Source organism: Xiphophorus hellerii, chromosome 19, assembly GCF_003331165.1.
Source record: "Xiphophorus hellerii strain 12219 chromosome 19, Xiphophorus_hellerii-4.1, whole genome shotgun sequence".
Taxonomy (NCBI): domain Eukaryota; kingdom Metazoa; phylum Chordata; class Actinopteri; order Cyprinodontiformes; family Poeciliidae; genus Xiphophorus; species Xiphophorus hellerii.
Genome location: NC_045690.1, coordinates 21,095,422 through 21,113,896, shown reverse-complemented (window position 1 = coordinate 21,113,896; position 18,475 = coordinate 21,095,422). Strand labels below are relative to the sequence as shown.

The window sequence follows — 18,475 nt, the reverse complement described above, 5'->3', positions numbered from 1 at the left end:
TGATTTGGGCAGGTGTCATAACCTTTTGTTATGCAGTTATGGCCTCCGACCTGTGTGACAGGTGCTCCCGATTGATCCGAGACTTCGCTGCACGTCTGAGGAGAGTTTGGGAGGAGTTCAAGTACAAACTGGAGGAAGTTTTTGGAGAACTTCTCCAATGTACCTGCTTTGGGAACGCTCCTGAGAGGAGGATGGCTCAAGAGTTCTCGTCATTGCAGCTCATGTGTGGTAGGACACACAACTGTTGTGAAAAAGAAGTACATAGATGTGCTTTGTTCAAGACATTATATGACCATCGCCATGGTGATTAAATTTTAATTTCACCTACTTTCTGTCATTTGGTCCTTTTAATATATTGACAATCAAAATGTAGCTGAATTGAAAACATAAATGTATAAATTGGGATGCTATTGGAAAGTTTGTGTCAACAATTAATTTAAAAAAAGATGAACTCATGGGTTCACATGGTGGTGTATTTGAAGCACTTATTTCTGTTTGTTGCCTTTCTGCTAGTTAAAAGCCAACATTTATTTTCTTAGAAAATAATATCACATAAATAATGAAGGTAGGCCACAAAAGCTCACTGCCAAATAAGCAAGTTGGTCAGAGTGCTGTAATAATGGAAAGTTGAGTGGAAGGAAAAATGGCATGACTTCTGGATTTTTGTTAGCTATTAGCCATTATTAATAAAATTAAGAAATAAACACTTTACTCATAAGGACTATAATACAATTATTTTTAACCTTAGTATGATAAATGGCCTTTTAAATAAAACGTTTATTTTATTAGCTTGGTGCATTTGTAAGCACCAAATGCACCAAACCCTTTTTTTTTCTCCTTTTCTCAGATGATGGAACTCAGGTTTTCAATCAAAGAAGCCTCCAAGCACTGAACCGACTTGCAGCCTCTCAAAACGCAGATCTACAAATGTCTGCAGCCATATATTACCTGCACATCAGTCACCACTGTGAGTAAGGACTTTAATTTCAGTTAACAATTTTCAGACGGTACGGATGAGGGGTAGTTAAAATGTGACCGTCGTTTGCCGTATTCCCACTCGGGAGATAAGTACCCTAACGGAGAAGACCAGTATGCAAATGTCCAACTGTATTTTTGATATAGCTCATCCGGCTTAAATATTCACATGTTCATCTCTTGAACGTTGAAGGAAAAACGATGTCCTCTATTAAAGCTTTCCATGTTCTCAGTTACAGTGACTGATGATGCCTTCTGAGGCATGTGGAAAAGATCTTGCTGAGATGTCATAAATTTTTGTTTGTTTTTTTTTGCCATCTCTGATTCAAAGTGAGTTTTTGTGCGGTTTTAATACAACTTCTTTGTATTTGCTATGAAATGAAGTTCTATAATTTTGCTGATCGCAGACAGCTCTAACATGCTTTTGTTATCAGGCAGGGATCAGATAACTCAAGATTGCCCTGATATGAAATCTCCACACTAATTCTGAGAAGTGAGAGAGATTGTTCTTGCTTCTTACTGTGACTGTAAGTTTTTACATCTTTCTCTTCCTGCCTGGGATTGTTTGTTGCAGTGAAATCTCCCTTACCAGATGCCTTCTTGGAACCAATCACGGCTCTTCTTTTGTCCCCTGACTTGGATGTGCAGAAGACTACTTCCTTTGCCCTGGTTAATCTATTAGTTAAGAAGAATGGTAACACTTGTTTCTAAAAATGTTGCTTTTTTTGTTATCTAGATAGCTTAAAAAGTTACCGTATTTTTAAAGCATTGACGAATGAATAAACATGATTCCAGTTTGTAAAGAGTTTGTGATCGAGACGGGGATGTTGGTGCCGCTGCTGGAGTTGTTCCAGTCGGGGGATCCGATGGCTCAGTGTCACTCTTGTGCCTGCGTAGCCATGCTGGCGTCCTCAGGTTTGCACAGACCTTTTTTTGTTTGTTTGTTTGTTTTATGTTCTAAATCTCTTATTTGTATTAGCGCAGATGTGTGCATCCGTAGATCTTATAAGAATCCTGCACGTTGTCACACAAACTTTACATCCTACTGCGTAAAAACATTGAAGTATTTTCATCATAATTTCTTTGTTTTTATTCAGAATCGAACAGAGATTCTATTTTGGTGGATGGAGTGATGCCTCTGTTGGCTTTGGCAAAATCCTACGATCCAGCGGTACAGCTGAATGCAGCATGGGCCCTGTTACATCTCACCCACTCAGGTTGTATGTTTGTCTCCATTTTGTCAATGTTCACATACCCCGCAGAATTATTTATTTGCATTTTGTCACTGTACTACCCCAGATTTCAATATGGATTTGAATGGGTTGCAGGTACAATGAGCAAATTCCCCTGTATGAAACACAGTAGTAGCAGAATCATGCTGTGGGGACGTTTTCTATCAGAGTTGATGAGTTGATGGGAAGACGGACGGAACTAAATACAGGAAACTTGACAGTCCTGAAAACACAGCCAAAGCTGCAATGCACTGCATGCACAGTTACTAGGCAAGTCTTATTTATGAGGATTATTTTCATTAATCACCAACTGCAGCGATCTTGCTTAATCCAAGATATGAATAAACCTCAAACATAAAGGTTTGAAGCTTCCAGGTAGAATATCTAAGTGCGCCATTCAAGAATTATTCAGAAACTAAATGAAAAGCAAACATTTTCCCATAGGTTTTATTTTTTTCTTTTTGATATGTTTAAGTGAGAATTAACTCAAAGCTTTTCAGTAAATGTCTCTGTCATGGAGAAATAAATACATAAATGTCAGTGACCAGTATATCCATCTTCAACCCGAAAAGGTTCAACCGGATCATCTTCAGTAATACCAACCCATATCGGCACCCTGACTCTGCCTTACTGGTGTCAGCCAAAGCCCCAACAGTCACAAGTTTTATTTATTTATTTACTTCAGATTGGTCGACAAGAGCTCTGTGTCAAGCAGGGGGCATCCCTGTCTTGGTTCTCCTGCTGCAGTCCTCCAGGTCAGAAGTTCAGTTTTACAGCTGCACAGCTCTTTGCAACATTGCCGCCGTTCAAGAGCATCACCCAAAGTTGCTCAGCGTCGGGGGTCATTATTTGTCTAAGTCGCTTTTGACGCTGATGTCTTCCTCTGTAGAAAAGGTAACTTAAGAACTTGATGGGAGGTGATGAATGGTGACTTTTCCATATGTTGTGAATTTATCGCTTTTTTTTTTTTTTTTTTTCCAGAATGCAGCCCAAGCATGCAGATGCCTTCAAACTCTTTCAAAGAATGGTAACATGCATTCGTACATAGCGTTATTTTAAAATAAAGCATCTAATTCTGCATCTCGTTTTTATCCTCAGTTCGGGTCCAGGAACATCTCATGGAGCTTAACTGTGTGTTGCCTCTGAAGTCCCTGCTCAAAACTTCGAACACTGTATGGATGCAGACAGCTCTAAAACTGCTGTGCACGCTGACCGCACACCCACCAAACTGTGTATGGTCCCCCCCTCAACACTAACATATAGTTATGATAGAGTACTATATGTATATAGTATATATTAATATATACTAATACTATATATTAGTACTCTATCATATTTCGTAACCTGAGTTTTTTCTTAGTTTACATCAATTGCCTAATGCCACAAAACTGATTAACATCACAAAATTATTCATACTCTAATCTTTTTTTTTTTTAACATTTTGTCACATTACAACCACAAACTTCAGTGTATCATATAGGGATTTTACATGATGCACCAACACAATTGGACTGAATGAAAATGATTCAAATCCTTTGTCAGCTTTTAATTTGTAAAAAGTTTCGTTTGTTATTCCTACTTCACGACTAGGAGCTACCTTGTGTCGGTCCGTCGCCTAAAAACTCGATAAAATCCACGGTCGCAATGTGACAAAACGCAAAAAAAGTTTGTTTTTGAGAGCAACATGTACGACTTTCCCGTAAACTGATTTTATTTCATTTTTATTCTTTTCAGGATCTCCTGATGAGTGAAGGACTGTTGAGGGAAGTCGGTCAGCTGCTCCATCATTCCAGCTCAAACTCTGCTCTGATCTCACAAAGCTGCGAGCTCATCGCTGACCTCTGCGGTGCCTGCATGGACGAGCAGGTACACCTTCAGCTTACCTTTCACTAGTTTGTTTACGCCCGGTGAGTTTATCGCTTCAGGCTACACTGAATCCAGTTAATGTTATCCAGGCTGTGACGGAGAGCCTGTGCTTATCAGGGCTGCTCCGAGGACTTGAGTCTCCTTCCCTGTCAGATGAGACGTTGCTGCGTGTGACTTTGTGTTTACGTCACCTGATGAGCTGGGGTAATGTTTGTTTGTTTGTTTGTTAAGAAACAGTCACTTACATCCTTTTGTCTTTACAGTATTTTTGAAATTTCTCTGTTTCAGAGGGGCTAAGGACTACGTTGTCCACTTCAGTATCACCAGAGCAGGTTTGGAGACTGGTGCAGCTTTCTGGACAGACAAGAAATCCTGAGCTGTCGTACAACTCTGCAGCCATCATACACACGTTTGAACTGACGGGTAAAGTAGCACATGTCCATATAATCACCTATCTGTACATGTTTCTATATCAAATGTTGCTTTTTTTTCTTCCTCTCCTCCACAGAAGGCTTCCTCCAGCTGCTGAGGCCTCACTACAGCGCGGTGTCTAAATATTTGTTTCTCTTCCTCAAAAGGAAAGATGTTCAATTCCAGCAGCTTGGCATTGCTGCTATAGCTAAACTGAAGAATGGTTTGTTATTTATTTATTTGTTGTTGTTGGTTTGTTTCATTCTTCAATGAAGAAAAGGCTTTTACACCCCTTTAACTTTTTTCACATGTTTTCATGTTGCCACCAATAAGGTCAGAGTATTTCAGTAGGATTTCAGGCGATGGATCTAAACCAGGGGTCTCAAACTCCAGTCCTCGAGGGTCGCAGACCTACAGTTTTTAGATGTGCCACAGGTACAAACCACTGGAATGAAATGGCTTAATTACCTCCTCCTTGTGTAGATCAGTTCTCCAGAGCCTTAATGACCTAATTATTCTATTCAGGTGAGGTGCAGCAGAGGCACATCTAAAAGTTGCAGGACTGCGGCCCTCGAGGAGTGGAGTTTGAGACCCCTGATCTAAACGATATCCTTACATACAAGCATCTCAAAACTGCCGCTGGGTTTCATGTTCAATCCCTTTTAATCTGACGCCCCTAAATAAAGTCCTTTGCAACAAGCAACTCTCTAAAGGCGTTTGTCGGAGGTAGCAACACGACAAAATGTGGAGAAATTCAAAGGGCATACACACTTTTTAAAGGGACAAATTTTACGTTCTATATGAAATTAAAAGAATGTCTTTATGAATAAGGAGCATTTTATAGCCTGTTTGCCCTGTTCCTCTGCAGATAGAGACTTTTTAACGGCGGTGACCGACGGTGACCTGGAGGCTCGGCTGTCGCACAGACATGCAGAGACGGAGGAGACGAGGCGGCTGCCGTGAATCATTCAGCCTCCGGCGCCATCTTCTGGTTAACCGTCGACTTGCTTAGTACTTTTAGGAACCGTCTTAAGATGCTTACTTTGATGCAAAACTTTGATTTATTTATTTATTTATTTTTTATACATGCTGCTTTTTTTTTTCTAAAATCGTTTTTATATTTGTATTTGTTTTACACATTTATCTTTAAAAAGAAGAAAAGGACGTAGATGTGGCATCAGCTTTAATCATTTCTGCCATGTATTTGTACATTTTTATAAAGCTAACCTGTGATAGTCTAGAACAGTACTTAAGGTATAGGATCGAGTTTAAGTCACACTTTTTCTGCTTTAAAAAGCATTTTACCTACAGCTCTCTGATTCGAAGCAACCTTGAGTGCAAAAAAAAAGCGAAACAAAAAGGCATTGTTGCATTCTCGCCTACACACTCAATTAAAGCCCATCTTTGGAAACCGTATCGTCGTAGCAGCTTCTTGTATACGATTGCTATATTTTACAAAAGTTCAAGATGAAGACGGCAACGCGGCGACATTGAGCTCTTGACTGCATCGCGATGGATTCAAGTTCCACTGGGAAAAAAGGAAAAGTGCCGAGTCAGCAGTAAGCAATATGTTTAAGCTGAAACAAAAACCAACAAAACCTGGACAAGTTCTTATTGATAAAATAGCTATAGTTCAAATCGACTAACTGCATCCACTAGCAAACTAACAGCAGAAAGTACAGCTACGCCTCATTTTGAGTCTGTTTGATTCGAACCCTGCTGTAAAGAGATGATTACACAAGAAGTGGTTGTTTGCTGAGTGGTTGTTGTTGTTTTGTTTTTGGTGCCGCAAGACGTCCTCGCTGCGAGGCGAAGCTGTAATGTTGCTCCTTCGAGGCGCTGTAAAGGAAGCGGGATGGCTGTGCTGGAGCTGTGCGGGGAAAAATCGCCGCTTTTTCTGACGACTTCCCCGGACAGCAGACGCCTCACGACGACCTCAGATGACTTCTAGAAAAAAGCCACAAAAAAAAAAAAAAAAAAAGTCAGGAGAGAGAAAACGCATGGAGAAACAAATTTCCATTTTCATCCATAGAGATGGATCCTGACTCAGAAATGATAGACGATCAGCACCAGGTGGAAAGTTACTAAAATCAGGCAGGTTGACGTCACGTCCTCACCTGCTCTCTGTTTGGTCTGGATGTCCTCCAGGCCGGAGAGCGCTCTCAGGGACCTGCGCTCCTTGAAGGCCACCACAGGGACCACATCGTCCTCGTTGCCCAACCCCAGCTGAGCGGTTTTAGTCCCCACCGGCGTCTTGGCGGCGTCCTCTATCGTCCCATTGTGCGGAGGCTGCGTGTTTTCCTTCGGTAGGGTCCGCGCCGACACAGATTTCTGTGATTAAAAAGATATTTAAACGCGTTAGTCAAGGCCGGGGACGGAAAAGCCTTTTCATGAGCCGACGGATGTGCGTCACGAGAAGCCCCGAGGCTGTGTACTGTTTATCAAAAAAAATAAATGAATAAAAGAGCTGATCAGTAAATCTCACCGTATCTGGTGAATCTGTTCTTCTGGTTCTCCGCATGATCTCCTCAAGTCGCTGGAAAAGACAACGTTGCAACAAAAACACATAACTTTGTCTTTGACGTTATCTCTTGGTTGCCCTGCAAAAGAGAAAATCCTCCTTCCTGCACATGTTTTGTCATTTTATAAACGGTTGGGATCTTGTGTGACAAAGTATAATGGTGAAGTGGGAGCTAACTGCCAGTCTGGCCTGCAGAAACCTCATGCAGATGGACGCTTTTCTTAAATGTTGGAACATTTTCACAGGCGAAATCATCCCAAAACACAGTAAAATGAGGCAGAAAATGTATGTTTATCAATCAGTTTTTCTGCATTTCTTAATTTTCTCCTAATTTTCACCAATAATAACATCCAGCAAAAAGCAAAAAAAAAAGTCTTCTGACCCAACAATCGCATCAAGCATTTTGGAAAATGCAGGCCTGCGTTGTAGGTGTGCAATGATGGATCCTTTTTTAATGTCTGACCGATCCTTTTTCCACAACTATCACTTTATTTAGTTAAATTCAATAAGGTGCAACATCATGGCTAAGATTTTGGACCTCACTGCTCTGACCGGTTTTCCATCAGGATTGCCCCGGTATTTAGTCGCCTGCGTCTTTAGAAAAGTCCTCAGCATGATGCTGCTGCCACCATCGTGTGGTCACTATGGAGATGCTGTGTTCAGGGCGATGCGCGTTGTTTACTTTTACACCCACATGAAATCTTGCATAAATGTTTTGTCATTCGACCAGAGCTCTTTCTTCCAGTGACATTATAAGATAATGCGATGGCGATATTTCCATTTAATCTGCTGCTTCTTATTTATCAAGACATTAAGCATCCTGGGCTCCGGTGTCTGTCCCAGGTGTGAACATCTCCTGCAGTGAGACTGATGAAAAGACTCAATATGTTATTGACATGGGAAGCGGATATTCCTGACACTTCCAAAGGCAACATACTTTGTGATGGCCTATAACGGAAAATCTTAGCACAGCAACTTTATTTGCAGCAACAATATGGCAAAAAAAAAAAAGTGTAAAAGTACAAAGGGCATGAATGGTTTTGTAAGACTCCATAGAAGCAAACCTTTTTCCTCGCTTGGCGCTCTGCCTCCTCTTTCTGTGCAGCGATCTCTCGCTCCTGCTTCATTTGCTCAGCTCGTGCTCGCTCTTTAGCCAGTTCCTCCTCTCTCTGTGTGAACAACATCCGGACACGGATAAACAAACGAGAACAATGTACTGCTGTATGTTTTCTCCTAGGATAGTAGTAAGACGATGTGTTTACTGGGCACCTGCTTCTGCAGAAGGGCAGCCTCCCTCATTGCCTGAGCTCTCTCCTCTTCAGCTCTTCTTTGCTCCTCCTCCTCCCTCTTCCTCTTCTCCTCCACCAGACGCCTGGCCTCGGCCTCCTGTCGAGCCTGCTCCTCTGCCCTCCTGCACTGCTGTTCCGCGCGACTCCGCCTGAACAGAAGTTGCAGTGAAATTGTGGAAGTGGTTACTTTCCCTCAGTTCTAATCTCCCTTCATTGCGCCTTCTGGGATTCCTCCCATTCACTTGGATTTCTCCGGTAGAATCTGACCAATTTATAAATAGAAGTTGTGAATGATGACGGTGATTTTCTGCGCTATTTTAGAGTTGTAGTCTGCTTGCAATTTTAGCCATAGCAGCAGAGGAAGTTAACAAAGCCCTCCAGTCAGTGTTGACCACACTTCCAAATATTGAATCAACATTAACAGCCATTTTGTTCGGTTGGATTCTTCCCTCTTTGCAGTGCAGGATGGTTGTTTACAGCGCAGGCAATTTCCAGTAAGCTAGCGTCATTATGTACTTCATGACCAAACGTTAGCGGTCGGTAAAATTTAAAACTTCAACAAAGTCTACACTTCCAGGAAGTAATCATTTCTCAATAGCTGAAGGTCCAGACCATCAGGACGAAGCGCAGCATAGAACAATTGGCTCGTTTTCATGACAACGCACTGGGGCTGTTTTATATGGAACAAAAAAAGAGGAGTACATTTCTGCCAAAAAACTAAACAAAAATTTGAGATTAATCAAAAATAAGATATGTCTGCGTTTCCAAGTTTGTTTGTTTTTTCCTAGAAAATTTCTGAGTAACTTCAGAATATTGTTTTTCTTTTCCTAGCAAATTGTTTGACTTTTCAAATGTATAAATTTCCAAGGTCTATTTTCTAGAAAGACTTTGGAGTTATTTTTCTGCAGAAATTTACCAGTCCTTTTCTTTCTATGTAAGATGGCCGTAATACACTGTCGTAAGTTTTTACCAGGCTAGTAATTTAGTTTTTGGGATTTTTTTTACCTTTCGGCTTCCTCTCTCTGCAGGCGCTCCTGCTCCTCTTTCTCCCGCTGCAGGCGGGCCTCCCTCCTCTTTTCAGCCAGAAGTCGTGAGGCCTCCTTCGGGTCAGTGGTGCCAGGTGAAGGTCGAAGCATGACCTCTGCAGGCCGTGGAGCTGAAAGAGGAGAGGTTTTATAAGGACATAAAGAGAGAACAAAACAATCATTTTTTTTTTAAAAAAAAATGTCTAAACATTTTTTTTTAAAATAAACATTTCTTCCACTTACTTCCATCTGCTGCTGTCCCGGTGGAGCCCTCTACCTGTGCGTCAGGCGGCTTTGGACGTGGCGTCTCTGTGAGATTTTCTTGCCTCTGTGTCTGTTGTTGACCTTTATCTGGTGCGCTGACAGGCCGTGTGTTGCCAGCAGAGAAGTAAACAGCAGCGTCTTCCTCAGGAACAGCTGGGAGCTCGAGGTGCAGGGGGGTGGAGTGTCTGCTGATTGATCTTCTTGAGCTCCTGCAGGATCGAACCGCAGAGGGAAGGATCAGCTTCCGTCTGCGACGTGAACGTGAGGCGGAGACGTTTACCTACCGCTCCGGTGACGGGGAGGCTGTTCTGCTCTGAGTGGAGGTGGGCGACTTCACACCGTTAACAGCAGCAGCGGACGATCTTTTGGCAGAGCCGCTGTTGGGGGTCTTCTTCACGGCTTCCTGTCTCACTTTTTTAATCTAGATCAAACCGAAGACATTAGCGGAATGCATAAAACATGACACTCTTTAAACTATTTCACATTTTGTTACTTTTCCACTACAAACCTCAGTGTGTCACATTGAACATTTATGTCATGAACCAACAAATGGTGAAAGTGGAAAAATCCCGGTTTTCTTCATTAAAACATCTGAAAAATGTGGCGTGCAGCTGTAATCAAGACCATTCATTTATTTATCACATAAACTCCAACCCCCCCCCCCAAAAAAACATTGAGGTTTATAGTTGTAAAACAAGAATAGGAGAGAAATTTAGGACTGGTCAGCAAGGGGTGGATTTTACCTGTGCGGGGCTGATGCGTCGTTGCTGGCTGCTGGTGGAGGAAGGTGAGGCGGGCGGCCTGCGGTGGGCTGAAACTGACTGATGTCGGAGTTTGGGAGTGATAATGGCGGAGGATGGGATGGCAGCCATCGGCTGGCATGAAGCTGCACGACGACAAACATGGACAGCTGAGACGGTGTTAAAAAAAAATGCAGTTTTTGTTGAAATGTGGCGATGTGTGCGGGAGGGGAAAAAAGATGATATATGAAGGAACACAGAGCAGCGGTGGTCAGCTCAGAAAATTTGCCAAGTGTTAAAGCAGAAAAGACCTTCTGGTGGACGGGGATGTACCTTCTTCTCCGGACCTACAAGCAGCACTCTTGCTTCTAGCCAGATAAGAGCATGTAGGGGTGAGGAGGCGACTGACCAGATCCCTCTCCCACGTCGTCAGAGGCAGGCGACGTGGAGCTGGCGCATTGATCAGTGTAAAGTTTGTAAGTAGGGCAAAAGCAACAGATAAGACTTTGCAAGAGCCTGCAGCCTTACGAGAGACTTCTTTTTTTTTTTTAGAGAGAGAGAGAAGCGGCGTTAAAAGACGCAGAAAGGAGAAAGTACGTGCATCTCTTAGTACCGTTTTTAACGGGCTTCCTGCCTCTGGAGCTTTGACTGAGCTGCTGCTGGGCCTTCTGGCTCCTCTCTATTGTCCTGCGCACGGCAGTTTCATGTCGCTCCTTAATTCAAAACAATAAAATGAAAACGTGTTTGTTTTTTATTATTAAGTACGAATAAAAAAATGTCTACTGCTAAAGCTCACCTTTTCCTCTCTCAGCCTCTGCTTGCGTTTCTCCTCCACGGCTGCTCTCCTCCTCTCCTCCTTAAGCCTCTGCTCCAGGAGTTTCTTCCTCCGCTCCTGCAGTTGTTGTTCATAGTAGCTCCTGGCTCGCTGTTCCCGCTCCAGTCGGCTCAGCTCCCGGGAGACTGAGAGGCAATTAAGCAGAAGAAGTAGTTTCGCGCTATGTTTATTTTATTTTTATTTTAATGGATGCGCTGTGGAGGTGATGCACACGTACCGAGCAACTTCTGCTGCTCCTCTCGTCTTTCTCGCGCTGCTTTCAACCGTTCGTCGACATTCAGCCCGTTACCAGCTGTAAAGTAAAAATAAAATGGATTGTTAAACGATGATAAATCGTGAAAACACCGCTGGAAACGATGTAAAAATCCAAATTAATATATGATCATCAGTTTGAACAGAACAAGAGGTCAGCAGTGCTGATTCAAGGTCGAGATCAATTTGCTTTGGCAGCCCAATTTGCCAATAGAGTCACCACAGAGTTCAAGTTAGAATAAACAAGGGGTCCATCTACGAATTATGCAGGCTGACTCTTCAGCAAGTTAGTTATTTCATAAATTAATTGTATTTCGGATAGAGTGTCGTTGGAGATTGGATTATTTCTAGTACTTGCTCTCGTCCGTTTCGAAATGTTCCACTTGTTGAAATTTGTCTTCGAAATGTTTCATCGTGCTTTAAATATGAACCCAGGTGAGAAACAAGCATCAGAAATAGCAGCGTTACATTACTATTATTTGAAGATTTTCACTTATCAAAGCTTTAATTGGATTTGTTAGTTGAATTCAATGTTTAGAAAGCACTAAATGAATGCACTGCGTCCATACTTCATACCCTTCATGTACTCTAATAATTGAAAATCAGCTTACTTTATCGCTTGTTTCAAGAATTGTGGAAATAAATAGTCGTACACATGGTCAGATCTCGCATATATTAAATCCAATTCATATTTTCTAAAAACGTTCTATCGTCTACTTTAGATATTATTCACTGCGGTAACATTTCTTTCCACATGACGATAAGCAAACTTTCCTTTAGTCAATGGTTGCTAAAGTGGGTACAAAATGTCCCAAAGGTGGATATAAATAAGGTTCGAGTTGTCTCATTTGTCCCAGACAAAATTATAAAGGTGCAAAAGGGCAAAGGGTCAAAATGACCTCTACATGTCCCAAGATGGCTAGTGTACATAGGTTTAGTTTGGTTATGCCTTGGACTGGCTTTGCGGTGACTAACCTGCAGAAACCTGCAGGGTAGCGATGCAGATTTGGACGGACTTGTTGGCAGAGCAGGTTGTTTTCCTCGTCTGTGGAGGACTCGGTTTGAAATAAGAGCCATTCTCTGTAAATAAGCGAAAGGGGGGATAACTCAGGTTTTTAGAAAAAAAAAAGAAATTTGTTGTTTACATATTCTAATACTGATATTTTTTGTATTTTTTTTTACCCTCCTCTCCTGGTTATCCCTTGTCTGTAAACAGAAATGTCCCAGTTGAACATGTGATATGTCAAGCCTGAAAACATCAGCTTGAACAAGCTGTTAAAACATGCTGGCCTCAGGCTGAGCACTAAATAAAAGAAACCATTATTAAAGAGGCAGCGTTTAAAAGGCTACCACCTGACAAGTACCCAGTTAACGCAACAAACACGAGCAAAATGAAAATACAAAACAAATTCAGAAGAAAATGCACATTAAACATTTCTGCGAGAGTTAGACATCCAGGTGTTCTTGTTCAGGTCAGATCATTCAACTGTGATTCTCTCCTTGTGGTTTAGTCATTTTTTGTTTGGATTGAGATCATCTAAATCTACCAAAATGCTATTTTAGGATAAAAGACACTAACCTCGTGTTCCTTCAGGTCTGTGTCCGACCCTCTGGCTCTCGATGGCCGATGTAGAAAGTGGTCCCTGCGATGGAGGGACGACAGTCTGCTTCTTCTGTACAGCCATGCTAGGTATTGAGCCTGGCATAGCAGTGCTCTCTCTCATGTCCCCTCCACTCTCTCTCCCTCCTTTCTGTCCTCCTCCTCCTCCTCCTTTGAATTTCTATTTCGAGATGCCTTCGGGTCCTAGCATGAGTGCGCAGAGAGGAAAACTGCCTCCTGCATCAGCTGCTTGTCTATCTGTGTCTCACAAAGGAATGGAGAGCAAGAAAATAAAAAAAACATTCAGTCAGAGCCCTGCCCAATGATTTTGGGGGATTTTCTTTTTTTTTTTGTATCTTATCTTCACATTTTCCTCTAGGTTGATAGAAAGGTCTGTAAGGACCCTGAGCCTCGGTGATTCTTGTCTATTAATGGGTTACTCCCCCTTTAAAGATTTCACCCTTGTGAGCTGCTCTGCTTTACTTTCACATTATTCTACCGCTGTGTCACTTTAATTCCCCCATCGCTCTCCCTGCATGCTGGAAACAAGCAAAGAGGTCCAGCATTTCCTGGACACTGGAAAAGAAAAAAGGAAATGATGCGTAGAACAGGCCTACATGAATAATTACCATGACAACAGTGGTATAATGTTCAGTGACACGCAATATATGGACATTAACTCCCTGTGTTGGTTACACAGTGGATGAGGCAAGAGTGCCTTTTTTTTTACCCATAATTCCTTGGTCTTAGAGTGAGAGTATATGACCACCAGATGGAGATCTAGCTACTCAGGGAACAGCTGTAGGTAGTGGACTGAATGAGTTGCATTTTCTTACAGAACATCTATTAAACAAATGTTCCCAAAAGCCAAATTAGCCTGAAAATACATCATTTTTTCTTCTTGTACAATTTGAATGAAGAAGGTGGTCTGTCAGCAGGGCTGGTCTTAGATTGTATAGGGCCCCAAGCAAAATGTAATTTGGGGCCCACTTCCAGCTAAGCTCACCAGGATATTTACAGAACAGAGGGAGTCAGGAATGAAGCTACTGTTTTAATATTTATGAATAAATTGGTCATAATCCATATCATCTGTCATAAATCCATCTTTAATAAATTTTTCTGTATAGAACTGTCTTTGATTTTTGCAGTTTTTTTCAAGTCTAATTTAAGATCAACATATAAATAATCCTATTTTTATTAGATCCGTGGAAAGCATAGTTTAGAGAACTTAAAAAACTAAATCACTTGGAACTGGTGAAGATCTACTTACTGCTAATAAATTGGTAGCAGATTAGGGTAAAAATGCTAACATTATTACAATATTATGTTATTGTAAAATTAACATTATTATTTTTGTCAGAAATCTTAGTGGCTTCTCCCTTTGGATTTTGAACTGGGTTATACATGGAGACATTAAATTAATGTTGAGAATACAAGCAAGGTGAAAGTAATTTGAAATCTTTTACACATTTATGTCAAATTAAGCAAGCGTACCACAGCATAAGACGCAAACAAGCTAAACTTTGATGGAGTTCCGGTTGGAGAAGCCTTCATGTTGGGTTCTCTAGTTCTGAATCTCTAGAAACTTTTTCATACGAAACTTAATCACAACCGACTGACTGGCCAACCAGAAGTGAAGTGATGTCAAGCAACAGAAATGAAAAAAATGTGTTAAAACAACTCAGTTAATATTCAATTGATTGCGGGGTTTTTTTTTTAGCATTTAGATTAACCCAGTGAAGCCTGACCTAGTCCAACTTCCAGTTGAAAGCTCTGCTCACATGAAAAACAGTGAAGTTAGTGGTGTAATCTGTTTACCTGCATTTCTCACAGGTTGTCTCCCCATTGGCACAGACAAACTGTCCAGGCTCTTTGTGTCAGCCTGTTGCTTTTTTTTTCTTTCAAATACATCTCACACTACTAACAATAGATAGTCTGGCCACATTTAGCTCTGGGAATGATGTCAGACATGCGTTCTGGCTGAAAGACAAAGCAAGGGCTGTTTATTACAAATAGACGATTTTCAGTATTAAATGTGCCACTAGTTGGATGAGGATTAAACTGTCAGGTCTGCTAATGAACTTTCAACTTTCATACTTATTTTCTGACTTCATAGTTTTCCTGTAAACCACGCTTGCTGGTACAAATAGAGCGCACATTACCAACACGTCAAACACTTTCTTTTTAAAGAGAAACTTTCTGTAATGTTTGACTTTGGTGTTGGGCAAGAAAAGTGGTAAGTTAAGCTGAGTTATGTTGTTTTACTCAAGAATTTTTCTATCATTAGTTCCCCTAAGTCAAAAAATACGTGCAGCTGTGCTCAAAGCTGAGTGCAACGTAGATGTAATTTATAAAACAAAGTGTTATGAATTAAGTATTTCATATACTTTTCATTTACGATATCACTGGTCAATCTATCCGCCAAATTCTTATATATTTTTTTGTGTTGTATTTATATTTACTTATATTCTTATATTCTATATTCTTATTCCTTGTTTCTTGCATAATTTAAGGTTTTTCTTGCATAATTTAAGGTTTTGGTTACTCACATTTGGTGTGTACCTTAGTATTTAATTTGTATTTTGTATTCTTTTGCACTTTTGCTTACTGTGTGTTAACTTTGTTTTTTTGCCTGGGAGCTGCTGGTAACTTCAATTTCCTGAGGGAGTCTTCCCAAAGGATCAATAAAGTACAAGTCTAAGTCTAAGTCTAAGTCTATAGGTGGGTTATCTATTGATGAGTAGAAAAAAAGCTTCACTAACTTAGACCCTTAAATGTATTAGACTACAACCAATAATGGAATGCTTATCAAAATTATCTTGATTTTTAGGAACATTTGACTAATTTGTATTAATTGTATCAGGTTTAAACTAATCTATGCAATTCAAAACTCACTATAGGAAACATATTTTGTTAAATAAATGGCAGTACAAAACATCTGGACAATTAACAACTTATAGACACTAAAGTAATGGCCTACAATTCCTCCATTGAGAATAAACTTTCCTAATAAACATATTATCTCAGATTGATCAATTCCGAGTACACCGGAGGAATAATGATGCCGTTTCACAGCTGCAGTCATTGGTGTGCACAAGTTTTATAGATCCAGAGGATTCCCTCAATCACTTTCAAAACGTCTGCTTTGTTAGCAGCAGAGTAATGACCATCTTTCCTCTTAAGTTAACTGGCTTGTCTTCCATGGTAAAAAAAAAAACATACAAAACATAGAAACTGGTTTATAATTAAGGCAGAAAAGGTTTCTGAAATTATGTTTAACCCCTTTATAACCACATCTGGCATACAGCGACTGCCCGAGAGAGAAGAGGAACCTCAGTTCCTAGCAGACGTGCTAGCTTATTTGACTTTAGCATTAGTGTTGTTGCTAAAAGCTGAAAACTAGCTTCAAGTGATACTTTTTAAAGATATAAATTATCCAAAGCAAAAAGAAAAGAACTCAGAATATTCAACATTAGGTCAAAGACAAATGGCTTTATCATTATTCGTGTCATTAGCCAGATGTTAAATGTGCTACTTTATTGGACTAGACATTTTTTCCTCATTGTTTTGGGAGTCCCGCGAGCGTGTGCTGAACAATGAGTCATATCAACAACAAAAAAAAGCGACATAACAGTGTAAGTCATTTTATGGTTTATATTTAATAGAGTTTCTTCTTACATGTAAGTTACCCAGACGCTATATGTTTATATTTCCAGAAGTTTATGGGGTTATTTCAGTTCAGAGCCAACTGGGCCCTAAGTGCAGTAATACTCCCCTCTGTCACGTCGACAACAATGCCCTTCACTTGCCAGAGCCATGCTCTAAAATGTGCAATACGGACACACTACACCACAGTCAGGTGGTGTGCCCACAGAGTCACTGGAGCACAAATAAGATGTTGATCATCGGCCTTACAACCAATAGAAGAAAAGAACTGTGGACACAGGACCTACACGGGATAAGATTGCACGGTTCGTATTAAGTCATTCTGTGGTTCACCTTGGCCACTATTATTAAAGGTGTCAGTTTTAGGGCTTGGTTGCTTCCTCATGCATATTCATATGTTCTCATATGAAAATCTGGAAATGCGTTTTTCTTTCCCGCTCAACAATTACGCGCCTTCCACCTTCGGGTTTTAAAGGGGTTTTACCCCAAGCTGTTGCCGTAGTTTCTATCCTCTGTTAAACCAAAGACATTTGAGAGCTGGTGTCAGCCTGAGTGATTAAACTTCACCGTGATGACACGGCCCATCAAAGAATGAGGCATGTATATTCCACTGCAGAGCAACTGGTAACTTTGCACGGTTGCTGACATGGTTACCAGCTGTAGGAACTGGGACATCGCCTTCACCCCTCTGAGCTGCTACTGAATCATGTAATTAACAGCAGATGCCATCAACACAGCAGCTATAGGTTGATGACAACCACGCAGGGTCCCAGCTGGAAAATTAATTTCCTAATGCAGTTAATAATACTAATAATAATACAAGGTGCCTTCAAATTTTATTTGAACTACACCTTTATCACATTGCATGTATTGAGCTGTACTGTCGTCAATGTGTCCAAGATGTTTCAGTTTTCTGTTCAGCCACCGATGACATGTCATTATTATTATTTTTCATTTCTTTTGTTGTGAACATCGATACCTTCTCATAAAGAGGATGAACACATGCAACAGTGACCGGGCGGCATCAATAATTCACCGCCTTGTCTCATCGGACACCGGCAACTTTAGACTGTGATGTATGGCTTACGGAGCGGCCCGATGTGTAATTGATGAGACGATGAGCTGGCTGCTTCTGCAGGAGATGCAGTTGAGCAGGAGTCGCGCTCACTTTGACAAAGTCGTGCACGTTTCTTAAGCACGCATCGCTTTCCAAAAAGCTTTTCCCCACACGGTTTGCTTCACAACGGAAAATTTGTCTTTACTTCGATTTCATGTGACGGTCCAAAAGACATTGGAAGTGGAAGGAGGTGGACTCAAAGTCGTGTCGTGCATTTGAACTTTTCTGAATTACTAACTTTGTTGAACCACTCAGTCTTTGACTTTGACAATTCTCCTTTGCGTAGTCGCTGGAGCTCAGACAGATTAAATAGACAGCATTTTTAAAGCCTGCAATTGATTCTTAGACTTTGACTTTGACTGGACCATTCTAATATGTTTTTGATCTATTGCAGTTCTGGCTGCATGCTCAGCATTCTGCAAGAAGGAGACTTTCTGTCACAGTCATAAATACTTTGCAGCCAATAATTTGTTGTATTCCAGGATTTACATGTATTCAGCTCTATCCAACTCTGCATGATGCTCACACCACCATGTCTTACCAAATAGGTGGTGTGCTGATGTGTGTAGTAGTAGTTTTCCACTGTGCTTAGTGTTTTACAAGTAGATTTGGACCAGATCTTCGTCTACGTCTTTTCTGTTTCCAATAACTGGCTTTTCGTCAACGTTAATCCGGACTTTTC

General features: G+C 40.9%; 2 protein-coding genes across 5 annotated transcripts; one reads left to right on the top strand and one right to left on the bottom strand.

The window, feature by feature from the left end:
• Nucleotides 1–15: 15 nt before the first annotated feature.
• Nucleotides 16–5,832, top strand: LOC116709316 (vacuolar protein 8-like). Its single transcript, XM_032547762.1, has 13 exons — nt 16–228; nt 848–967; nt 1,550–1,669; nt 1,771–1,890; nt 2,073–2,192; nt 2,893–3,101; nt 3,189–3,234; nt 3,306–3,439; nt 3,942–4,073; nt 4,163–4,277; nt 4,362–4,496; nt 4,582–4,707; nt 5,353–5,832. The coding sequence occupies exons 1-13, from the start codon at nt 39–41 to the stop codon at nt 5,445–5,447; spliced, it is 1,662 nt and encodes a 553-aa protein (XP_032403653.1). The 5' UTR covers nt 16–38; the 3' UTR covers nt 5,448–5,832.
• On the bottom strand, nt 5,653–13,283 carry map7a (microtubule-associated protein 7a). Of its 4 annotated transcripts, none has more exons than XM_032547757.1 (15): nt 12,990–13,283; nt 12,386–12,490; nt 11,376–11,450; nt 11,120–11,283; nt 10,937–11,036; nt 10,657–10,773; nt 10,327–10,493; nt 9,868–10,004; nt 9,563–9,792; nt 9,300–9,450; nt 8,275–8,443; nt 8,070–8,174; nt 6,970–7,020; nt 6,602–6,815; nt 5,653–6,431 (listed from the first exon to the last, which is right to left on the bottom strand). In XM_032547757.1, the coding sequence occupies exons 1-15, from the start codon at nt 13,132–13,134 to the stop codon at nt 6,421–6,423; spliced, it is 1,941 nt and encodes a 646-aa protein (XP_032403648.1). In that variant the 5' UTR covers nt 13,135–13,283; the 3' UTR covers nt 5,653–6,420. The 4 variants fall into 4 exon arrangements, with proteins under 4 accessions (XP_032403648.1, XP_032403649.1, XP_032403651.1 ...); XM_032547758.1 differs by having other exon boundaries at nt 10,327–10,469; XM_032547760.1 differs by lacking the exon at nt 12,386–12,490.
• Between the last annotated feature and the right edge of the window lie 5,192 nt (nt 13,284–18,475).